General features: G+C 33.6%; 3 protein-coding genes across 6 annotated transcripts; 2 read left to right on the top strand and 1 right to left on the bottom strand.

The window, feature by feature from the left end:
• The first annotated feature begins 3,850 nt into the window (after positions 1–3,850).
• On the top strand, positions 3,851–9,152 carry LOC118051750 (MND1-interacting protein 1). 2 transcript variants are annotated; one of them, XM_035062470.2, is made up of 3 exons: positions 3,851–4,011; positions 4,093–5,796; positions 8,464–9,152. In XM_035062470.2, the coding sequence occupies exons 2-3, from the start codon at positions 4,126–4,128 to the stop codon at positions 8,980–8,982; spliced, it is 2,190 nt and encodes a 729-aa protein (XP_034918361.1). In that variant the 5' UTR covers positions 3,851–4,011; positions 4,093–4,125; the 3' UTR covers positions 8,983–9,152. The 2 variants fall into 2 exon arrangements, with proteins under 2 accessions (XP_034918361.1, XP_034918360.1); XM_035062469.2 differs by having other exon boundaries at positions 3,851–5,796.
• A 3,938-nt stretch (positions 9,153–13,090) lies between these two features.
• On the top strand, positions 13,091–14,465 carry LOC118051751 (uncharacterized). The gene is made up of 3 exons (XM_035062472.2): positions 13,091–13,301; positions 13,376–13,897; positions 14,135–14,465. Exons 1-2 carry the CDS (start codon positions 13,127–13,129, stop codon positions 13,894–13,896), a joined length of 696 nt encoding a protein of 231 aa, XP_034918363.1. The 5' UTR covers positions 13,091–13,126; the 3' UTR covers position 13,897; positions 14,135–14,465.
• A 1,258-nt stretch (positions 14,466–15,723) lies between these two features.
• On the bottom strand, positions 15,724–18,340 carry LOC118051752 (NAC domain-containing protein 71). 3 transcript variants are annotated; one of them, XM_035062473.2, is made up of 6 exons: positions 18,106–18,340; positions 17,780–17,949; positions 16,976–17,253; positions 16,558–16,887; positions 16,237–16,474; positions 15,724–16,146 (listed from the first exon to the last, which is right to left on the bottom strand). In XM_035062473.2, the coding sequence occupies exons 2-6, from the start codon at positions 17,934–17,936 to the stop codon at positions 16,034–16,036; spliced, it is 1,116 nt and encodes a 371-aa protein (XP_034918364.1). In that variant the 5' UTR covers positions 17,937–17,949; positions 18,106–18,340; the 3' UTR covers positions 15,724–16,033. The 3 variants fall into 3 exon arrangements, with proteins under 3 accessions (XP_034918364.1, XP_034918365.1, XP_034918366.1); XM_035062474.2 differs by having other exon boundaries at positions 17,780–17,945; XM_035062475.2 differs by lacking the exons at positions 17,780–17,949; positions 18,106–18,340 and adding an exon at positions 17,621–17,749.
• Between the last annotated feature and the right edge of the window lie 6,581 nt (positions 18,341–24,921).

The following is a 24,921-nucleotide window of genomic DNA, read 5'->3' as shown; positions in this document are numbered from 1 at the left end:
CAGGAAAAGAGTGGCGAAAAACAGCATCTTTTCTAGTTTACTAGCTTTATTTATATGTTAATTACAGTGTTTTTGACAAACTCTTGTTATTTAGAGTATGCAAATTTATTTTTTCTAAAAACAATTTATAAAGTCATAATGACTTCATAAGTCACTTGCATCTTGAGCCAAAGTGTTTGTACGTGAACTTTATTCTCACATAATAAATAACATTCTAATACTTAAAATAGTAATTTGTAGTAGAGAATGAAAAGTCTAACTAAAAGAGCTTAGGAGAGTGAATGATTATATAGATATTAAAGCCTTTATTTAAACTTGAGTTCTTTGGATTATTATTATTATTATTTATTAGGTTTATCCATTTCTATTAGGGATATTCTATTAGATTTGAAATTCTTTATAGTATATATATTTTTTATAGAGATTTTTTGAGGTTATACCATTTTTTTAATAAAAAAAAATCAACATTCTTGCTAGTTTTTTATGGTTGAGTGATTCTCATACTAAGTTCTTGATTGAACTTGCAAACTATTTAAATGATTAATCAAATTCATTTTGATTTTATACTCGTTTGCATCTTTTTATAGGCGTAAAGTGGAAGTGATCATTACATATAACTTTTATTTTTCAAGGTAAGTTCCTGTTGGGTCAAGTTTCAAACCATTCAAGTTTGATTTTAGCATATCTTAAGAAGTGTCTACATTAATCTCTCTCCTCTTAACCCTCACTACTCCTTTAACAACTGTTTGGAATAGTTTTGCTTTCAATTATGCAATCCATTTTGTATTTCTAATGTTAGTAATAAATCTACTTCTTTGGGTTTGTCATCTTTAGCCTCATTGAATATTATCTTAGGGGTGTCTTGCCTAGATTTGCCAAATTCTTGTTTAATGGCTCAGGTTTCGAACCACAAATCCATATAAATTTCTTCTCATCATGACCCACATCCAAACCATGAATTTACCTCCTAAAATTCAACTCTCAAGACTCAGCAATTTCTTCTCTTACCATGACTTATAATCATGATAACCTTTGATTGTTATATTTATTGGTTATGCTTATTTGGGTAATGTTTGCAATTAAACAATTACAATACCAAAAATCCTTTTTATTTATGAATATGTGATGAATCAAAGCCTTCATAATTAGCTAGAGAATTGTATTTTGGTTTGTTGGGTTTGTATTTGTATGGATATGTTGTTACAATAAAATGAGGTGTGAAATCTCAAGTTTTGCTTAAAAGTTAGGAGTTGAGACTATTAGGATCTAACTGCCCTGTGATTGTGAGTGTGAGTGTAATTATGATTGAAAAATTGCTAGGGATTCTAAAGAAAGAAAAATTTTAATTGTCATTTGTTAGTGTGTTTTATATATTATATATGAGGTATTTTCTTCCAAGTTTAAAAATTAGATTGATTTAGGATGTAAAGTGTAATTAAAAACAAAACATAGAAAAATGGTAAAATAAGCAAATTATAGGATTCTTTGTATAATTAACCCTAAAATTAATCAAATTGTGTTAATCTAATTGTTAAGAGTTATACAACATTTTTATTCATGTGATTCAGATCTCGTGTGAGATTATGAAGAGTTATTTTTTCATAAATTTTATATGTTCAATATGATTGGCCTATTTTTTATGGAATAGATAAGTGAACTTAGTTTTGGTACAAGAAAGTTAATGCTATATTGATATAAATTAAAACAAAAATCTAATGATAAACTAATTTATTGACCCGCGCTCCACAGTGGGTCAATATCAAATTTTTTTAAATGTAAAAAAATATTAAAAGTATGGAGAATATTTTAATAGTGTTATTAAACCTAACTATGTGAGTTAATTTTTAAACTCCCACTCAACTCTTTGTCAAACTCAAGTAACATGGGTCCGACAATCATGTCAAACTCAAACGTCTTGCATCTATCAGCCACGCCAAACTCATGCACGTTGCATCTAACAACCCTTTTAGACCACATGCCTTGGATATGGAGCCCCGCAGGCCCAATTGCTTGGGTATGGCATGACCCAAACGCCCAGGCCAAGCAGTCATGCCAGACCCATGCGCTTTTAAAAAATATATATAGGAATTCACTTATAGTTGTTCTAAAAACATATTTATTTTGTATTTTCATCTTTGTCTTTTTAACAAAATATATTTTATCTTTTTTATATTTTTTTCTTTTATTTTGGAACATTAACCACACGCATTCCTAAAATTCACTTATTTATTTATTTATTAATCTCTAATTTTAGTGAAGAAATCATCTAAAAAAATTGCACAAATTAAGATAGTCAAAAGAAAAATAAATCCTTTACATATACAATATTTTCTTTTCTTGTAACATAATGTATCAATTCAAAAGTTTAAAAGTTTCCCTTATGATCATATATTTTTCAAATTTTCATATATACGTAATAGTTATAATATAGAATAAACTCTCCTTGTTAACAAACTTTGACAATTAGATCATACAACAACATCTCAAATTTAAAAAAGTATGAACCCTTTAAAAAACTGTCAAGCACTTGGATGAAAACATAAAATTAATATTTTCATCTACAATGCATAAAAAAAAAAGTTTATTTTTGAAGACTTGAAAAGTTTCCTAAATGATCATATATTTCAAATTTTCTTATATATTAATAGTTATAATGTAGAATAAACTCTTCTTGTAACAAACTTTGATAATTAGATCATGCAACAATATCTCAAATTTAAAAAAGCATGAACTCTTTAAAAAACTGTCAAACACTTGGATGAAAACATAAAATTAATATTTTCATCCAAAATGCATACAAAAAAGGGAAATTTATTTTTGAAGACTTGAAATAAATCACTTAGAACTCAATATTTCTTTTCATTTTTTACTCTTCTAATATAACAAATTTATAAAATAAATTGTACAAACAAAAAAGAGTTTGCAATTAAATTCTACTGCATATAAATGAAAAAATCCTACTTTAATGAGGCAGTGTTTGTTTTTGCAGTCCAATTATACTTTTTAAAAAAAAAAAAAAAAATTTTTTTACCCATGCGTGAGTCTGGCAAACCAAAGTGTATGAGTCTAGCATGGTTGCCAGACCCAGGCATTTGGGTCTTGTAACCATACCAAACCAAGGGACATGGGTCTGGTAGAATATGACAAATATGCCTGATTTGAATAAACAACAAACAAAAAGGATAATTATGCATTTTAGTTGTCAGGAGAAAAAAGAAAAAAGAAAAAAGAAAAACATAAACAATTGATTATCGACAACAATCCAATCATTATCTATATACACGTAACATACCATGTGAAAAAGAACATGACTGCGCATTCAATTAGACAGTGGATGACCAAATTTGGCCACCAAGAAGCATTATACACACCTCCTTAATGGTGTGGGCACCGCCCACTCGTTGGAGTGTAAGAAATATACACCCGTAAATTTTCAATTAAAAAATAAAAAATAAATCTTGAAAATATTAAAACGCCTCTTATGGTCGTTTTAATTATATAAAATATCCATGTAAAAAAATACTAAAATACCTTCAAAGGCAAAGGTTCCTTTTTTTTTTAATCTTTTATAAGGCTAAAAATATTATTTAACTATATATGAAAATTGAAAAAACATGAATATGCTTGTGGAAGAAAGCCCAAAAACACATTTATTCACTCGTGAAATTATAAAAAATTAAAAATTAAATTACTATTATAATCTCTAATAAAAACTCTCATAGTCTGCAGTGATTTTTCTATATTATTTAGCTCTTGTTATAATAACAAATTGAGAATTACTCGATAGTTAAAGGGATTATTAATTCAAGACTTGCCCTAATTATTTTTGGGCAGCAAGCCACCAAACTTCTTACAAGCCCGCCCAACTATACGAGTAACCTCAGCTGCCTGCATGCCTTTTCCCTTGTCGTCATTTTGTCTCGCGCTCTCTATTGCACACACAAAATTCACCAAAACTCACCCCAGACAACCACCAAACAAGCTCCCCATTCTCCTCCTCCACCACCACCTGTAAGTGTTCTTTCTTTCTATCTATTTGCAAATATTCCTAATTTAATTATTATATTCTCGTATAACTATCTTTTTATACAGTTCTTGATTTTGTGTTTCCATAAATAAATCTATATGGGTTGCACTGCAAGAGAGAAACATGTCCGTGCTAATCGGAGGGTTCCCCGCCCTGCCAATTACACTGAATTCGATCCCTGTGTTTATGCCAAAACCCTTCTTGAATCGGGTCTCAAACCCTTAGCTTACCATCTGGGCCTTCACGATCCAACCCATAGCAACAACGACAATAACTCCAATTCTAATTTTGATGATAACGGATGGGGTTATTGTACTGAGGAACAATTGGAAGAGATTCTTTTAAAAAATCTTGAATTCTTGTACAAAGAAGCCGTTTCTAAGCTTGTTGGATTAGGTTATGATGAGGATGTTGCGTTAAAGGCGATTTTGCGCAATGGGCATTGTTATGGTGGCATGGATGTGCTAACTAATATATTGCACAATGCATTGGCCTTTTTGAATAATAGTAGTAATAATAATAATTGTGGTGGTGGTGGTGGTGGTACCGGAAATGCAGATGAAACTGAGCTTGTTTTTGATGATTTAAGGCAACTAGAGGAGTATTCTCTTGCGGGTTTGGTTTGTTTGTTGCAACAAGTTAAGCCACATTTGAGTAAAGGTGATGCTATGTGGTGTTTGTTGATGAGTGATCTTCATGTGGGTAGAGCAAGTGCACTTGAAATTCCTATTGCGAGTTTGCCAGGGAATGGGAGTGGTAATGTTCAGACTAATGTAGAGAGTGTTGGCGGGGATGATAATGGTAATGGGATTGGTGTTGTGGCCCCGGCTTTGTGTAGGTTTCATGGAGGATGGGGATTTGGAAGTGGGGGAGGATCTGAGTTTTCAGTTAATGGGCTTTTCTCTTATAGTGCAGAAATGTCTTTGCATAAGGATATTGAGTGTCCTAAAAGGTTTAATCTATCGCCTTCAATGAAGTCTTTATTGAAGAGGAATGTTGCAATTTTTGCTGCTGGTTTTAGGGCTAATTCAAAACAGATGCAGATGCAACCTCAGTTGCAATCTCAGGCTTGTATGAGTGTTACCGCAGGTGGGGATGCTGCCCCAGTTGTAAAGGCAAATGAAGGTATGGTTGAGAAGGGTGAGGAGTCTCAGAATTTGAAGAACGAAGATGGAGTTAGTTTGATGCTGAGCAAGCTTCAGAATTTGAAGCTTGATGAGAATTTGGAGATCGTAGGAGAAGATCAGAAGGATGAGATGATGGTGACCCTGCTTCAACAGATAAAGGATCTGGAGAAACAATTGAAGGAGCGGAAGGAGTGGGCACATCAGAAGGCAATGCAAGCTGCCAGAAAGCTTAGTAGTGATTTAACAGAGCTTAAAATGTTGAGGATGGAAAGGGAGGAGACCCAGCGATTAAAGAAGGGGAAACAGACTCTGGAGGATTCTACCATGAAGAGGCTGTCTGAGATGGAGAATGCTTTAAGGAAGGCTAGCAGTCAAGTGGACAGGGCAAATGCAGCTGTGAGACGGCTGGAGACAGAGAATGCTGAAATCAGGGCAGAGATGGAAGCTTCTAAGTTAAGCGCATCAGAATCAGTAACAACATGTTTGGAGGTAGCAAAGAGGGAGAAAAAGTGCCTGAAGAGGCTTTTGGCTTGGGAGAAACAGAAAACTAAGCTGCAGGCCGAGATTGCAGATGAGAAAGAGAAGATCAAGGAGTTGCAGCGATGTTTGGCCAAAATTGAGCAGGCTCAGAAGGAAGCTGAGGTGCGTTATACATCTATCTACCTAAATCCAGGACACACACATGCACAAGCACCAACAAGTTTTCCTGCCTACATGTGTTGTCACAGTTTCATGTTGTAATTTAAGGTACAGTGAATTGTGAGACTGGTGAGTTTCTCTTAGCATGCTTTATTTAAGGATAAACCATTCAAGTACTCAACACTGCTTCCACACACACACCCCCAACAGAAGGAAAAACCTGGAGTGTGAGAGACAGAAGATGGGCCTTCGGAATTATATAGTTCACTAGTTAAAAGCAAAATGGTGTATTATTGCTGTAGTGATCAGATAGGAAGATAAAAATGCACATTTGTCTCGGATGAAAGCACAAGTTTAACCTCTTACTAAGCAAGAATCTTATAGGGCTAGGTGAAACAGTGCAAGTGAATTTAAAAAAAGAAACATCACATGCATCTGAAAAAAAAATGCATTAATTAGCTCCAGTCACTTGTATTCAACCACATTCTTTCTACCATTTAACTGGTTGTGATTCTAATTATTGGGAGTAGAGTTTCATAGACCAAAAGGTTATAGAATCAAAATTCATGAAGTCCATTAGTAAAAACAAAATAGTGTCTTATTTGGTATTCCTACAGTAGTCGTATAGGAAGACAAAGATGTACATGTCTCAGAGGAAAACTGAAAGTTTAATCTTCTGCTAAGCAAGGTTTACATGTGACTAACTGAACACAGCAAGTATGAAATGAATGTGAAATAATGCATCACTTAGCTCTAGATAGTAGATATTATATTCTACCACCGAACCACATGATTCCTACCTCTTAACTGGTTGGGACTCTACTATTGGGATTAGAGTTTTATAGAACCAAAGGCTACATGGTCTTGTATGACATAATGATAGGATAATTTTTTGTCTTCGATGATGTTCTCCTCTGCGTCTGATCTTGGAGCTCAACTTATTCGAAGAAGAATCAATGAGGGTGGTTATAGCTTCTTTAAAGTCCATAAACATGCCTTTTCAATATCATTCCATCTGTTATTTTTATCTGCTTCAGTTGATTGAGCTACCCCTTCCTCTAGGTGGATGACATTTTAGGCTAGCTGTGAGTGATTTGGCATGGACTTCATTTAGAATTACAAACATGAGGTTCTAATAAATGAGTATGATCTGTTTGTGTCCTTAATGGCATGCATAACTTAAGTAAAATTAAAAAGGCAGATACACTATTAGTGGAAAGATGATGCTCCATTGTTGTCACATTGCATCCAATGGCTAGATTTTGGTCATGAAATCAAAGCTTTTGGTTGATTTAAGTGCAAGTCTATTGAGAAATAATTGTATATTTAATCAATGTATAGGTGAGGCCTTGCTCTGTGAGGAAATTTTTTGATTGTTGGAGAGACAGGTTTTGAGTAAGTACTGGTAAATGTAAATTAAGGCTCTACTGGGACTCTCTCAAGAAACCTTTTTCATTCCTTTCTTCATCTTAAATGAGAAAATATTACTCGGGAAAGATTTGTTGTACATCATTGAAAGTAGGAAGGGAATGGCAAAAATTTTCAAGATTTCCAATGTCTGCGACCTGAAATACTATTATTATTTAATAAAAAAACTGGATCTAGCATCTTAATCTTTAGAATTTTCCTTGTCCCATCTTCTTTCTTTCTTGTAAAAACTAGTTAATGTCCCATGATTATGTGGACCTGTAAGCTTACGTGTGATCTTATTCTTTTTGAGAGTGTGTGGCCCCTGCTACTGGTGCAAAGTTGCATGGGAATGCAAGGTAACACCAGTGAGACCAGCTTGGTGCCATGACTTTCAAAATGCACTCCAAAGTGGTAGTTTGCCTGGATACAGAACTTCCATAACCTTTTTAAGCTTTATATTGAATCATTGTCTGCTTTCCTTGATCAGTTTACTACATAAAAATGAGTGAGAATGCAATCAAAGAAGGTTACTAAACTATCATTTTGTTTCGATGGTGATGTGATTTAGAGAAGCCTAGTGAGTTATCATTGTCTACACATTTATCCATACATTGTTACTTGTTCGTGACATCATATACATTTAGCCACACTTGTCTATTTTACTCATCTTTATTTCATATTTTATGATGCATTTAATGTTCCAAAACTGGTCAATATTTCATAATTATTATCTGTGGCTTTTGAGAATATGCATTGCTTTGACACCATTGTTCCATAGTTTTGATTGAAACTCTCAATTATTTCTGTTTGTTTTGTTTGATATGTGATCAAATTTTGATTATGGTTGAATGAATACTGATTCCTTGTTGCACTCTCTAGTTTAGACTATATGATAAAACTTGAGATTATTTTTGAAAGCTGGAATCTGCAAGTTAAACACCGTTTAAAATAAAATCTATCCTGGTTTATAGTGCTTGTGTCTTTGAATTTTGTTGCCAACATTCTGTTTTTCATGGTCTACTAAGCCATTTGGTAGGCTGTATTCCTTCAAGACTCTGTTCAGTAGCCTTTTCTGGATCGCACCAGTTTGTCTTAGAACCAACTGTTTGATATAGTTAGCAACCTAGTTGCCTAGTTCTCAATTTTGCCGCAACTGTTTAAGTTATCAGTTCTTTGTTTCAAGAATTGGTTATGGATGCATTCTACCTATCTTAAACTATAGTAGGGAAGCAGTTATTCCATGAAATGTTATTATTACAGGTGAAGTGGAGGCAGGAGATGAAGGCCAAAGAGCAAGCTTTGACCTTAGTGGAAGAGGAAAGATGCGCCAAGGAAGCTGCTGAGGCTGAAAATAAAAGGAAGCTTGAGGCTTTGCGCCTAAAGATAGAGATTGACTTCCAGCGCCACAAGGATGATCTCCAAAGACTTGAACAAGAGTTTTCACGTCTGAAATCTGCTGCAGAGTCCACTGAGTTGAATAATCAGTCAAATGCTTTGCCCTCGGGAAAGTCTGAGAGGACAAAGCCCCAAGGAGAAACAATTGCTAGGTTGCTTCATGAATTAGATAAACTGGAAAATTCGTCTGAGAAAGGAGCCAACTGTGACAGGGAATGCATGATTTGTCTAAAAGATGAAGTCTCTGTTGTTTTCCTCCCTTGTGCTCACCAAGTTATATGTGCAAGTTGCAGTGATAATTACGGGAAGAAGGGGAAAGCTACTTGTCCGTGCTGCCGGGTTCCAATTGAACAGAGAATCCGTGTTTTTGGTGCGAGTTCATAGACAAAGTTAGGCATACGAATAAAAAGAAAACGCAGTTTTCTCCCTGGTATGTATATGCAATCATATACTAGCATACTATGGGAACTTCTTTTTACGTATACTCGTCTTGCTGCTGGTACTTCAGCTAAAAATACACTGGATGTATGTAAATAAAAACATGTTTTCAGCCAGCCTCGATGTAATTCTGCTTTGTTGCTGCCATTTGCTTGAAATATATTCGTATCAAATATGTCGTCAGTGTTTAAAGAAAGGAAAATATTAGCATGCAATTAGAAATTAATTAGAGAAAATAATAAAAATGAATACACGTGGACTTGAAAAAGAAACAAATATATTAAAAAGAAAGGGGTGAATATCACTCCGGAGAGGTTAATTTTGTTAGCCTTGCTTTCTGCTTTGTAAAGTAAATTGATTTGTTATCTCCATAGACGTGTTAGAACAATGAAATACATGTAGCAACTACTGCGTAAATCATCCTTTTTTTCCTTTTGATACAAGTCATGTGTTTGTTTTTATAGCAAAAAAAACTTGGACTACATCTCTTCAATACATGTCAAATATGATTGTTAATAAAACAAAATTTATGGATCTTGTTGTTAGCCATGCAAAATAAGGATTTAAGTGAAAAAAACAGGTAAAATAGGTGATGGGTTTGAGATTTATTTGAAAAGTTCATTTTAGTCCTATATTTTTTTTAGATATTAGGTTTAACTAGTCCCTATAATTTTTAAAAATTCAATTTTAATACTAAACTTTTATTTCTCCTTTTTTTTTTTCAATTATTTTTTTGATAGAGAAGAGAGAAAAGGTCGCTAGATTCCAACATAGAGAAAGAAAATTTTTTATTGGAGATGATTTCAATCATTAAAACGATCGATTTTTATATCAAATAGTTTTCATATAACTACGAAGGTTAAGATTAAGTGTTTTTTTTACATTGAAAGCACCTCAAAAACATATTTGAACTTGAGAAATTTTTTTTGTTTTGGGTTGATTATGAATTTTGGGGTGGTTTTTTTTTGTGTTTTTGAAGGTCATTAATTAATTTAACAAGGTTTGAAGGGTGTTTTCTAGGTATTTTAAGTAAATAAAAACGAAGTTTAAAATAGATTTTGGAGTGAAAAAAACAAGAACTCATTGTTTTCTACAACCACCATAATAGCTGGAATCTAAAAATTATAGATGACGCATTATTTACTAAGACAGATGACGCATCGTCTATTTTTTTTTTGTTAAAAAATAAGATGAATAATGATATCCACTCCCATTAACTTGAAAATAGGCTCAGAGTGCAGGCCATGTATTAGGTGCGCCAGGTGCTTGGCATATCACCCATATTGACCTAATTTTTTCTTTCTATTTTGTTTGCACATTTTTTATTTTTTTATTAATACCTCTTTTTATGTCTTTTTTAAAATAATATTTAGATTTATGTTTTAATTAATAGCTTCTTCTTTATTATTTTTTTAGCCTTTTTTAAATATAAATTATTTTTGAATTATATTGAGCGTGTTTAATTTTTTAAGAAAGCTAGTATGATTCATCTGATTTTTTTTTTTTATATAGATTAAATATTTATTTTTTATGATTTTTTTTATTATGTACAACCTTGCATAGTTTTTTTTTTTCTTTTTTTATTTAATAAATTTTATATATGTGTCGCTTTCTATTAAAAATTAATTTAAAAATAAATTCATTAAACATAACCAGATAAATGACCTATCTTTTTTCTTTTTGATAAGTTTTTTCTCTCATGTTATCGTGTGTGCGTTTTCCGTTTGCTATCATTGCGTCTGTTTTTTTTTTAATTAGATTAAATAAATTCCAAAGTTATTATTAGTTTTTTTATATATATATAAAAAAAACACACTTGCAATATCTTAATTATTTAACTTGAAAAAATAATGTGGATTATCAAAGTATCACTCACACAAGTCTTATATATTACTAAATTTTATATTGTGGAGTTTTTTCTTTTAATTTTTATGGTTACTGAGGAGAAATGATATATATATATATATATATATATATATATATAGAATTACATACCTTTAATTCATTATTGTAATTATAATTTGAACACACTCGTGTTCTTAATGTTTTATGAACACAAAATATTTTCAAATCACGCCGTTAATTGATAAATTATTAAGTTTCAAATTGTCATATTGAAACTTTTTTATATAAAAAAATTATATCACATGTAATAATGTACGGAAGCCAATTATTTTCGAAGCACATACCTTATATCAATTAAGCATAGGCTGCTTTTGAGACCATAATAGGACTTGTATTTGTGTTTGTTTTTTGCAATTCTAACCTGTGTTTTAAATTGATTTTAAAAAAATTTTTTGATGTTTTAAATATTTAAATATTAAAAATATTATTTAAAAAATATTATTTTAATTAAAAATCATATTATTAAAGCACATAAAGCATAAAATTGGTGATAAGGTGTGGTGGTGCATGACGGAAAGGTAGTAATGCTTGTTTTTTTAGTGTTCCTTAAGTTACAATGTGTATCATAAATTATTTTTTTATTTTTGTTTTTTCAGCAGTTTAGCACAAAAAAAAATGTTATTTTATTTTATTATTATCCTCTAAACATTTCAGTAGCATAAACAAAAGTAAAAGAAAAGAAAGATTAAATGTTATTTAAAACCTATTTAGATATGCAGTAAAAACATAAATATAGAGAACCCTAAGCAAACCACTTCATAATCAATTAAAATTTCATATGCTTTTATTGGGGGTAAAATCGCTCAGCAAATAAAATTGAGGTTTTATTTTGATATTATTTGCTTGAGTTTTCAATTCGAGGTTCAATTTTTCGTAAACTGATCATATACGGGTTTTTGATACCTAGGGTATAGAAGAACGACCTATAAATTAAGATATGTTGTTTTTGGTATAAAGGTTATTGCATATTAAAGTTGAATAAAAGACATGCTAAATAGGTTGAATTCATAGAGACTTTTCCTTACATAATCAAGTATAAACAAAACAAGAAAAACATAATGGTTGATGCACTTCACGCAGTATGTTCTTTTAAACACTATGAAAAAAAACTAGAATTGCTATGCTTTGAGCTGTGAAGAAATTGTATACCAATGATTCTGATTTTGTTGAAACTTACAAAGCATGTGGACATTCGGTTTTTAAAAATTTTATATGATGGATGATTATTTTTTTAAAGAGAATAGACTTTGTATTCCTGCTAGTTCTTTACATAAATTACTTATTTGTTAAGCATATGAGGGTGATTTAATGAGTCACTTTAAGGTTTTTAAAATTTTGAATGTATTCCATGAATATTTTGATTGGGAAAAAATAAAAAGAGATGTGCAAAGAATATGTGAAAAATGCATTACATGTAAAACATATAGCAATTAAAACAAAGATGAAAAAATTCGACATAGAAATAAAATGAAACAAAATGCTTAGAGGATGAAATTGAAAAGAAATTCAAATAAGAAAATGATAAAAAAAAAAAAAAAAACAAATATCAATCAAAAGAATGAAGGACTAAATTTAATATAAAAATTAAATGAAATCAAATCAAATGTTAAGGATAAAATCAAATAAAAAAATCAATCTAAAATAATACAAAAAATTAAAATTTAATAAAAAAAAATAAAAAACATGGTAACTCTCAATTTTGGCAACCCATCATGATTTTTGAGGAGGGAAGAAAGAAAAGAGAGAATAAAAGGAAAAAAAAAAACTTGTCTATTTTCAACCACCACGCCATTACAAACACGCGTTAGATCATTATGAAGAGCAAGGCACAAGGGTTTGAAACTTTGAATATCATGTTATGAAAGCCACTGCTTAGCGATTGGGACAAAAGACAAATTCAAAATTTTCACGTTTATATCTTTTGTTATCTAAACAGGCTCCTCCCCCTCCCACCTGTTAGCATGTGCATTGCACACGCTAATTTACCTTCCCAGCTGGTTTACCAGACTTGTTCTAGTTTCTTTTTTTCTTTTTTCTTTTTTATAAAAAATGATAATATGGTTAGACCAATACAAAAGCAACATGTCATCACGGGTTGGGCCACGCACAAGAGTTCTAAGGATAAGGTTACTTATTTTAGTTGAATTTTTTAGAGGATAGGAGAGAATGTTGTTCGATCACTTCCATGCAGATGGCTTGTGTCTCAAACTCAGTCTGCCGTGTGTGGAGGAAAACAAGCCCTCAGAGCCTGTTTGGTTGGAACATAGGCAAGAGAAATACTGATGATAGACCGCAACCTAAGTATCACGATGTTGATCTTCCCTTCTCAACATCTCTCGTTGACAAAACATTCTTGAGGGGTAAAATCTCTCCCTCTCCCTCTCCCTCTCTCTCTCTCGCAGAATCTCATTTTTGATAAATTAATTATGAACAGGTAGGGAGCTCAGGTGCTGCTACAAAGCCACCATTGACGGATTTAGTGCGGCAAATTTCCATGATGGCTCTGACTTCAAGGGACCATGTGTGATCATAGGCTACACAAACAAGTCCTTCAAGTTTGGTGCATTTAACCCTGAAGGCTATAGAAGCACAGATGATTACTATGACACGTTTGATGCATTTCTCTTCTATTGGACAGACACTGAGAAAATTGACCCCATCATCTTACCCAAAGTTGGTGGCAGCGGTGCAGCCCTCTTTGATTATGCTCGAGGTGGACCTCAGTTTGGGGCTGATGGGTTGCTAATCGGGCCTCCACTAGCACCTGTCATGGGCGGGTTTGCAGGACCCGATACCAATTCAGGAATTGGTGACTTGAGGCAAGCCAAGTCCAGACTGGGATTGTCATACGCTAAAAGAGAAGACGGCAAGGAGTCTATATTCGGTGATGATTCCAGGGCAACTCTAGAAGAAGTCCAAGTTTTCTGCAGTCCTCAAATAGCAAGTCTATACTGAGGTATCTAGATACTGTATAAGGCTCTATATATATATATATATATATATATATATATATATATATATATATATATATATAAAAACCATTTTAGAGTACTCTTCCAAGTCGCATAAAATCGGTTCTTTGATTACATAATTGGTGCTCAATCTCTGCAAAGCTTTACTCTTCTACAGTATAGATCATGTTTGATTAAATTAAATGGTGGTCTTCTTTTCTGCTGCCACTTGTTTTCCTAAGTGGAGCATAATGTTAGGAAAAACAAAATCTTGTGTTTGATTGGTGAGGGAAAGGGGCCGACCACACGCTCAAACAAAAGGCAAAGTATTGGTGTTCTTGAAGAAGGATTGGGAGGGGCGGAGTGGCAGAATCTATTTCAGAGAATAAATTTTGGTTGTTGTGGTGTGTAAAGAGCTTGGGGATAATAGGCCCTTTAGGAAAGCATTCTTAAAGGTTGCATTAGTGTAGTCTCTTTGTCAAGATTCTTGCTAAAGTGAGAGGGGGGCCTGTCTAAACTACCGTTGATGGATATACACATATATTTGCCATCTGCTTATTGGCACTTGCTTTTGAGTTCTCATTGCTCATCTTAATTCCATTAATCATTAGTTAATGATATATCTTGCAACTTTGGAAGGAGATATTCCTTCGATTTCCCCTCCACGCAAGTGATTGGCGATTCCTGAAAGTAATGGAAGTTCAATGTGGATGGAGAGCTTCGTATTGGGGAAATGGACGAATATTCGTCAACAAGTTTCAGCATTTATTCCTTTTAAAGATTGCTTAGACTGCAAAATTGGTTCAGTTTCTGGTCAAAGTTTAGTTGCGTGCGATTTAACAGTAAACAAGACCTGCACTTGGTTTTAATTAGCTCTTCCTTGAAGATGATTCAGTATTGTCGCCGCATACCATTACTAGGGCTCCTTGAAAGTTGATGTAGAGGTATCAGTTACTTCGTCACCATAACAAGAAGAGGAAAAGAAGGCTGAACTTGATCAAGAATATTGCTCTGATGGATTGGCCTTATGGGGTGATTTCTCATGGCTATGGAGCCTAAGGACCACTTCACTTTACATAAAATCAAGATTGTCTCGTCACATATACATAAAAAGATAATAAAAAAAAAATTTATTAAATATTTTAAATGGAAATATAGCATGCTAATTACCTAAGACATTGACATGCACACACAGACAACACTTTTAATGCTGGCTAAAAACGACCTCTCTAGAGTCCAGTCCAGTCCAGAGTTACGAATTTGTTTGGATACGGAGAAACCTTGACACTGATTGATCAACCAGCTTGATATACAAGGCCGACCAAAAGATAAAAATGGGTTTCTTAAAGCTAATTTTTTTATGGACTGGATTATGACATGAGCATGCTTTAAATCTCTAGAGAATATTGCATTCAAAAGCTCCAAGCAATCTGACAAATTATGGAGAGTAAAGACTACAACTGTTGTATACGAAAGTTGAAGCAGAAGTGATCTCAAGTTTCCAAATCATACCCCACCCTAACATCATCACATATGCTCCATTCAGATCTGCTACAAAATTTGTTTGTTTGTTTTCAAACAGGGGAAGGAAAAGTAAAGAATCCGGAAAATATTTGGTGACGAATTCAAAGGTTTCTACCACAGTAACATCTGTACTCGAGGATTTCCATCAAACATGTGAGAGAGTTGCTTGTTCATCACAATTTGCATCAAATTTTGACCAGAATGGGCATCATTACTCTTAATGTGCTTGCATTTAAGAAGGAAATTATTATTGACTTGTACTGGCGTTCGGAAAAAGTTTGTGATTAGGGTGAACGTAGATTTTGAGTGCTTATACAACATCAAAGCTTCTTCCATGAAAGAAGCTTATTTTATTTCTTAAAGCCATAGAGTAGACAATTCAAACTGACATTAACCAACTCCTAGTGAAATCTATAAAAGTGATTACCACCGAGGGGGAGTGCAGCCTTACTTAAATAAACAGGAACTGAAATAACATTTAGCTACTAAACAAGATAACATAACCAGACACAAGTCATAGGAAGGGGATTTATTCTTTATTTCCCTCCCAAGAACAAACATTAAAAGGCGTTGTCTTGGAGACCCCCCTTCTTGATTGTTTTGCTCGAGGTACACCCCTAGATCACAATCACCATGTTGTCTTCCTGCGACCAAAGACCGCCATATTCCCCCAAACTCCCATTTCCACTTGCTTGCCTGCAAATTGGAGCGTGGTTCCAATGCTCTGATCCTGCATTGAAACAAGAGCTACAATGATCTCTCCTTTGATCTTATTTTCAAAGGGTCGTGCATATCTTAGTGAACTGATCTGGTCAATAACCTTGATAGTGCATGTCATCATTCCCACCAAAACCCATGTAGTTTCCATGTTCTGAGTAAGGTGACATGAACCCAATGTGACTGAGATCATCGGCATGCTCAATTTCTCCTGTAAAATTCGAGTATGATGAACCCGGCGAGAATTCTCCGTGTGTTTCTGGCTGCCAAGTATTCATGGAGCTTGGATACTCGTACTGTGGAAAGTATTGAGATGCAGCTTCATGTACTTGTGGATAGTCCTGAAACAAAACCATAGAAAAGATTAAAAAATCTTCATTATATAGAAATGTAGTCTGTTAATTACGTTTCACCCAAGCTATACCTTTGAGGAATCAAGAATTAGTTCGGGTGAGATCCAATGGCTTGGAGGATTGCTTTCCAATGAAGCAGCTGGCTCAAGTTCTGACACTGTTGTGACTTGATAAGGAGACGCAATAGGAGTTGAATATTGATTCCCATTGTTATACAGGTAGCTTGCTTGAGAAGACATGCCATATGAGATGTTCGAAGGCTCGTTCGAGACTACATTAGAGGTGAAATCCACATTGCTCGAGCTACTTCCGACCTCTTTGGCTTTAGGCTCACCTTGTGGATCACTCATCTTCAAACCTTGCTCATTCTTTTTAACAACACGGCACAAAGCAAAAGCTCCCTGGAGAAATGAAGTAACCAGATGCTTTCTCAGTCTTCTAAACAACTCAAACACAGGTTCAACAGGCATTGAACTTAAATGTGTCTACCTTAAAATTGGGAGATCCTTGAGAAAGATCATCGCAGAGGCGATACTCATGCATTACCCAGTCTGTCCTGTCTCCTAAGGGAGCCCGTCCGCGATAGAAAACGAGAGTCTTTCTATACCCAGTCACGGCAGATTGACAGACAACTTTCCGGTCTTTACCGGTAGCCTTCCAGTAGCCAGCTTGAGTGGCTCTATTTGTTCTCGAACCATTTGGATACTTACGATCCCTGGGACAGAAGAAGAACCATTCCATATCTCGTTTCGGCAGGAATGACTTCTCTGCGAATCACATATTTGAATAAACTGTTACTGAAAAATGGAAGTTTCCGGCCAAGCCGGACTTTGCAAGAAAAAAGTTGTTGAAGGCTCCACCGATAAAAGTATTCTTGAGATCAGATTAATCAAAAAACAAAAAAGATATCAAGCATAAAGAAAACAAAAAAAAAAAGTGTTTTTCCAATACTAAAAAATATCTGTGTTCAGACTTCAGACAGCAATACTGAAGCTTCTTTCGAACCATAACAATTTAAATCTAAAGCAATAACGTATGAATTTATTGAGCTTAGGTCATAACTTGCCCACGAAAAACCAATCCATATCCCAAAGATAACTAAAAGGCAAGTAGCGTTGTATGCGTCATATTTACCTCTCTCATACCAAGGAGCATTGACTATTCACATTCCCATGCCAATCATTTCTTGGATAGGAACAAGGAAACTTTGACGAAGCATTACAAATCATCGATAACAAGTTTGCTCTTTACATCTTATAAACATAACAGTAGATAGGCTAGAAGAAAAGTTACCTGGCAACTCCCATGGATCGAATTTGTACAAATCGATCACGGGGATCACTTCAAGCTCAATCTCAAGCCCATGAACTTTCCTTTGCAGGTAATACCCTACCAATTCCTCATCAGTTGGATGAAAACGAAATCCCGGTGGCAATGAAGCCCCTCCCATTATCTCAATCTACCTAGAGTGAAAAAGAAATGAACAGAAGAAACACAAGAAAAAAAAACAAAAAAACAGAGTAGAGTAAGGAAGGTTTCTTGCTAAGTCCCCAGACTGTATCTATTAAAGATTTGAAAAATCCAAAAATAAAAGCTCTTATCAACACTAGATCTTTTACCAAGAATCAAGCACAACTTCCACAGGTTGTACCCATTGTAGAACTGAATCATTTTCCTTTGAAACTCGACTTTCTTATGATTAAAGTATTAAACCCCCACTAACCCCCTCAGAATTTAGTCACAAGATATAGTTTGAAATGAATCTAAAAACTTATTTTAACCAATACCCAGAAGCCAGAAATTTGCCTTAAATGCAAATTTAGATAGTGAATTCAACAAGAAAAAAAAAACTATAGACTTCCAAAACCGGAACCTATTGCAATGACCAGAAGCCAAGACCATTCAAGAATCTCTCAAAAACTGCAAATCTCGAATGGTATGGACTCAAAAACTTTTTATGTGGGCTTCAAAAAGAGAGATTGACCAAAGAAAGGAGTAGATGGTGTGTTTGTGTTTGTGTGTGTGCGTGTAATTAAAGAAGAGAGAAGGCGAAGCTTGGTAGAGTAACAATGGAATTGTAATGTATGTGTTTATATAATATAGGATTGGAGGGGGCAGCAAAGTCCAAATTTTTGCACACCGAAAGTGGAGAGGTTGCTTGTCTAGAGCGTGCCCAAAATTCCACAGGATGGGACCTACTTTACAACTTCAGTTCACACCTTACTGTTCTTTTTCCTTCCCGCCAATATAATTCGTGACCGTTACTTTTAATTAATTTTAATTGTTCTTTAGCTCTAATTCTTTTAATAACTCAATGATTCAAGTGGTTATCAATTTATGATGAATTAAAACATATAAAAAATAAAAAAAAAATATTGTCACTATTAGAAAAATATTATCTTCTTCTTCTTCTAAGGAAATGGTGGGTTGAACATGCCTCTTACTACAAGATTATTTACAGGTTTAAAATAATTCCAATAATTATAACTGAGGATTTGTTCTCTTACTACAAGATAATGAAGTTTATCAATTTTTTAGTACTGAATTAAAACTTTTTAAATAAAATGACTACTAGATTGTCAATCTATAACATTCAAACAACGTGGTTACAAAATACTTGTCCATGCAAGGGATCTTGGATTCAACTGTAGAAAAAAAAAAAAAAAAAAACCTGTCTTCCTGTCAACACTCTTTTCTTGCCGAGGAAAAACACTTGTAGATTCACAGGAACACAAATTTGACAAGTTATCGGGAGATGAGAGCTCTAATCTTTCAATAGATTCTGCTAATCCTACGCCCATTTCGGGTGTTAGTAGAGAGCATTGAACTCGCTTTAAGGATGCCACTGTGGAGTGGTCAAGCTGTCATTGATGGGAGAATTTGGGTTTTCTTCGTCGCCCAACCTCCTCCCACGTCATTCTGAGTCAGACAAAACACTTTTCTTTTCTTTTTGGAACTGATTGAGTCATCAAACTGGGTCCCTTGTTCTAAAAGAGTGTCCTAAAAGTGCTTGCTTAGTTTTTTTAACCTTCTTAACAGGGATGACAACGGTATGTAATAATCTATAGGTTGGTTTTCTATCTTCTTTCTTGTTTTTTAATATATATTCAATTTTGTAAAAGAACTACAATCCTTGGCCATCATAAAACTAAAAATATTCAAAAAAGCATTTGATTACTATTTATTTTTCCTTGGGTTCAGGAAGGCTCGGTAAATATTGAACTCCATGGCGTAAGATGTCTTTTTCTATTTCGAAATCTCTTTACCATAACATACATATTTAGAAAATATATTAATTATTGAGGTTTAAGCGGTCTTACATCATGAACAAGTTGGAGGAAGATAGGTAGCGTCTAACTTTATGCCTTGGAATTCATTATTGTTTATGTAAATATTGTTTTTAAAATGTTTTTTATTTAAAAATATATTAAAATATAATATTTTTTAATTTTTTAAAATTTATTTTTGACATCAACACATCAAAATAAAATAAAACTACACATAAAAAAAATAAACAATTTAAAATTTTCTAAAAGTACAATTTTACCGCAACACCATTTAAAAGCTTATACCGCTTGATTGACTATACTTATTCCTGTGTGTTTATCAATTTGATGGTGACTTGAAATATATTTCACACAAAATAGTAGCTAACCAGGCCATCTGGCTTTTTACATTAGGAAAATGGAAGGAGATATATAATCAAAAGTATTACCTTCAATCCTTATAATATATCGGATATTAGGGTTCTTATTGCCAAACTTTACAGAGGAAATGACATGCCTTGAAAATCCATTTCTTTTCATATGGGAAAGCGGCAAGCAGGGAGAGCCGATATGCTGACTCGTGGATTTACGAATGGATTGCATGCCTGGATTTCCACCTATATATATATATATATATATATATAGTGTCGGCTAGGTTTAGCAAACGATATAAACTGTGCAAATCGGATAAATTTCAAATCCTTGAACAAAGTTGATGCGGCTATGAAATAAAGAAAATCCGTAAGCAAAACCCTTTTGGGGGTCTAAACGCAAGACTTAGAATTATAATATTTTAAGTTATTGTTTCACTCCTCGATCGGGCAATAAGCAACCCTTGTAGGTTTTACCCGCACACTGTTTTATATTTAATTATACAATAGTTAAAATAAATATTTTTTAATTATTCCATGGATTAATGGTAACCGTACGAGTTTCTCAAAGGCCACCGGTGCTTATTTGAGGACGCGATTTCTTTCCTCCTCTTTGATCGTCGGAAATTGTTTTTGCAAGCTATGTGGATGTTCTGGTCACCCTGACTCCATGTGACCTTTGAGTTGAAGCTTCTATATATGCAGTAGGGTTTTAATTTAAGGGGACACAGCAGCAGCAGCAGCAGCAGCAGCAATCTCCATCCACTTAGACATTCCAGGGAGTACGGAAACTATATAAGTAGTGCCATTTTTAAGTCGAGAATCCAAAGGCAAGTTCTTGGATCCCTTTTTCCTTCTTTCTTTCTTTCTTTTTCGGCTAGGAGTTCAACAATGTTTCTTTCTATCCTCTTTTTCAAAGATGTAACTAGCTTAATCTGGAAATATCTGGAAATTTGAAGAAATATTTTAATTTTTTTGTTAAAGGTGTAGTTTTTGTTTTTTAAAGTACTTTTCAAATTATTTTTTATCTTAAAAAATATTGAATTAATTTTTTAAAGTGTTTTTTTATAATTTAAATGTGTTGATATAAAAAAATATTATTTTAATATATTTTTAATCAAAAAATATTTTTAAAAAGCATCATCATATACTACAATAGCAAATACACATAATGTAAGTAGTACTTGCCAAATTTTTGCTAACTGAAATTAAATCAAAAGTCATTTATATTATTTTCTTTCATTTTGTCAATTAAATTTAAAACTTTCAATCACTATGCGTCTCATATTATATTAAGGTATATTTGAAAGAATTTTTTTTAAAAAAATTACTTCAAATTAAATTTTTATTATGATTTTGAATTATTTTAATACGGAATGTCATAAATAAATTTTAAAAATATTATTTTAATATATTTTTAAAATACTTTAAAAAAATAACTACCATCACAACCTCAACAACCATCTAAGTTGACTATTTTTCCACTTTCCAAGCAGGATTAGTTTTTCGAATTAAAAAGAAAAACCAAACGGGAACAATTGAATGAATTAGCCCCGAAATCTCAAAGTGGTGAGATACAAAAAGAAAACTGACCCACAGAGGGGACTCCAAAGTCTCAATTGATGAGGTGGTTTACAATATATAAAATCAAATGTGAAATGAAATGCACATAGAAAAGTTCAGCTAAGGATCGATCATGGAATTAGAAATAAGAGGGCACATAGTTCCTTCTTTCTTTTGTGTGTGTGTGGGGGGGGAGGGGGGGGGGTGGGAGGCTGGAAAATGAGAACCACCTTATCCCCTTTGTCTTGTGCTTTCGGCCCCTTTGTCCGTTGGCGCCTTGGACCATGGCTAGCACCCCCGGCCCGCCCCCTGTCGTCAACAGTCGAGGAAGTCTGTGACCTTTGAAGACCCAGCGGACAAGGACACCAGTACATATTGCCTCTCATTGATCGCCTTCAAAATCATGTGGAAGGAAGTACAAATAAGAAAAATATTATTTATTGTATGAAACAGGAAACATATAATATATATATATTCACGAATTGAAAACTAACAAAAACAATTCACAAAATTGTATGAACAAATAAATCATATAAGGGGATTCAAAATTGATCTTTACGAGTTGTCAGTTAGTTGGAACTGGACCGAAGAGGTTGTAATAGTAAGAACAATGGCTGGAAAACAAAAGGGTATCAGCGTGTCGACTAAACACGTGGAGGACCAATTAGGATGGCAAGGTGTTTTTTTACACACCGTCGAGGGAGGGAGGCATGAGAAGTATTGGGGTAGCTACTCCTCTTCTTCTTCCTCCTCCTGGTGATGGCAGTGTAGACCACCTTTTTCGACAAAGAGAGACTGATGGTTGAGAAGTACGGCATGTCTTTTATAATTTTTTGGACCATTTTTTTTCTTGTTGATATTTGCTTTTGCTAGCTAGGTTTTTCTTTGCAAGAATTTCTTCCCTCAATTCCTGTTATTGTCTCATATTCATCTGAGTGTGCTATTTATATTGTCAAGGCAACCATAAAAACATGCCACCGCTACTGACGGTGCATGGATTCACGTGCCGCATCCGGTGAAGCAAAAAAATGATGGATTTGGAACAACTTATTTCCCTTTTTCTCCCGGTGTTGGTGGTGAGCTTAATCTTTACCTGCTAAACAAAGAAAAACCACGCAAGCAGTCAGTTTTAATTTTCTTCTTCTCTTGCCACTAGATTGGAGGTTGCTTGAGGGTAGACTAGAGCTAGGTTTTAGTCGGTGGTCACAATTTGGTCTTAACAGTGAGAAAGGGGAAGAGCTTGTTTAGGTCACGGTACTGTGTAGTGGTTTCAGTCACTGGATCTCCGGTGAGGACATGTTGCACAGGACACCTCTACGGCTAATGGTGAAGGAATCGACTGCTGGGTCTGTGGGTGTTGTTTATTTTTTGCTGTTGGGAGTCGGCTGAAAAAAAAAAAAAAAAAGTTTGATGGCTGTTTTATTTTTGGAATGGGAGAGTGAAGGGACAAATATTGTGGTATTGATTCCAATAGCTAGTTTTTAAGTGTAGGTTTGATAGGTTAATATAGATTAATCTAATATATTATTGTTTTAATTTTTTAAAAAAAAAATATTATATTGAAAATTTTTTTAGCTAGAAAAACTTTTTTGACTAGTTTTCTATTTTATCTTTTAACCTGTTAAATTAATCGGTTATGTTAGGTTAAATCATGGTTGGATTTGTAATCCAAGTTAAGCAAGGGTCTAGGGAGTTCACGGCGGGAGGCTTCAAAGTTGATTGGCAGAGCCAAGTTTGATGATATTTCCAAAGAATTCCCCATGAAAATGCATAAGCTAACGTTGTATTTTTTTATATATGTTTTTTTAATGCACCTGCAGTAAATTTATTAGAGGTTTTTTATAATTAAAACTTGGTTTTTAAAAGACTAAGATTTGATTTTTTTTTTTACCGTTAAAATTATGTTTTAAATATTTGAATATTTTTTTATAATAAATTCTTTTAGGTCTAATATACAACTTAAAATGTATTTGGTAATATGGTAGCTGTTGCTTTTTAAATAATTTTTCGTACCAAAATATATGTTAATAATATTTTTTTATTTTTAAAAAATTATTTTTGACATTAACACATCAAAACGAATCCAAAATATAAAAATTATATTAAATTTTAACCAAAACAAAATTGAATTTTGTATAGAAATATTTTCGACCGCATTTTCTAAATAATTTCTTAGAACAAGATAATTTATCAAAATCTTTGGAAGGTATAGACCATTAGTGACAGTCAGGCCCTGGAATTGGCAATTTTTTGAACCCCAATATTAGAACTTCAATGTAAACTCGAATGAATATCAAAGCATTTTACAGTTGCCGGAAGAAGTTCACGCCCGTCGCCATTGTTATAAAATGGGTCGCACAGACAGGGGCAGAGCAAAAAAAAAAATTAGGAGGGTCAAATTATAAATTAGAGGGATCAAGAAAAAATTTCAGTTATTTTTATTAAAATTATAAATATTTATAAGGGCTGCCAGCCCCCCTCCCTCCGTCCCTGCGCACAGATGTTCCTTTCCCGGCCCACCACCAGGACCACATATGAGAGACGGAGAGAGCAAGAGAGAGATGGGACAGGTAGCTTTCCCACATCAGTGGGTGAGATTGCATTTTGGAGATTGGATCTTTGTGATAATCATAAAGGAAAAGCTCCTACCCATGATTTTGGCTGCATCCAACAAATTATTGTGCAGAGAGAGAGAGAGAGACTTGTGACCTGTGAGTCATTTTGGCTGCATCTATGATCTATCTATGATCATGCACTGTAATAATTTCGTCTTTTGGAAAATGTTAAAAAGGATAAAAAGGTCCAGCCTCCGAACCCTATTTGGCAACTTGGAAATAGGACAATGGAGGCTTGCATTTGCCCTCTCCCCTCTCTTTACAATAATATTATGTTAATCAACAATGTCCCCCTAATCATCATTCATAGTTCTATAAAGAAACCTTGGCCTATGAATCAAGCTACAGCTATGAGTTCATGTACGGGACATGTTAGGACAGTAAAGTGGCGACTCGGACTGTGTTTTTATCGAGATTTAATTATTATTTTTAAATACTGATGTTAAAATAAAAAATTTTAAAAAACAAAAAAAAAAATATTATTTTAATATGTTATTAAATAAACAGTACTTTAAAAGCAACCTCATCACAGACCTAACAGGATTATTTAATAGTAATTGGTAGAGAATTCAAAGATTTTGTTTCATATGAGAATATTGACCAAGACTTGTATATTCTCT

The sequence above is a fragment of the Populus alba genome, chromosome 3 (genome assembly GCF_005239225.2).
Source record: "Populus alba chromosome 3, ASM523922v2, whole genome shotgun sequence".
In the NCBI taxonomy this organism is placed as follows: domain Eukaryota; kingdom Viridiplantae; phylum Streptophyta; class Magnoliopsida; order Malpighiales; family Salicaceae; genus Populus; species Populus alba.
The sequence above is the reverse complement of the archived record's forward strand: the minus strand, read 5'-3'. Positions and strand labels throughout refer to the sequence as shown.

Coding starts and splice junctions, on each gene's coding strand:
- LOC118051750 (XM_035062470.2), top strand. CDS start 4,126: ATGGGTTGCACTGCAAGAGAGAAACATGTCCGTGCTAATCGGAGGGTT. Junction 5,797..8,463: donor AGGCTCAGAAGGAAGCTGAG/GTGCGTTATACA, acceptor TTATTATTACAG/GTGAAGTGGAGGCAGGAGAT.
- LOC118051751 (XM_035062472.2), top strand. CDS start 13,127: ATGCAGATGGCTTGTGTCTCAAACTCAGTCTGCCGTGTGTGGAGGAAA. Junction 13,302..13,375: donor TGACAAAACATTCTTGAGGG/GTAAAATCTCTC, acceptor AATTATGAACAG/GTAGGGAGCTCAGGTGCTGC.
- LOC118051752 (XM_035062473.2), bottom strand. CDS start 17,936: ATGGGAGGGGCTTCATTGCCACCGGGATTTCGTTTTCATCCAACTGAT. Junction 16,888..16,975: donor AAGGATCTCCCAATTTTAAG/GTAGACACATTT, acceptor TCATTTCTCCAG/GGAGCTTTTGCTTTGTGCCG. Junction 16,147..16,236: donor TGATGACATGCACTATCAAG/GTTATTGACCAG, acceptor GTTTCAATGCAG/GATCAGAGCATTGGAACCAC.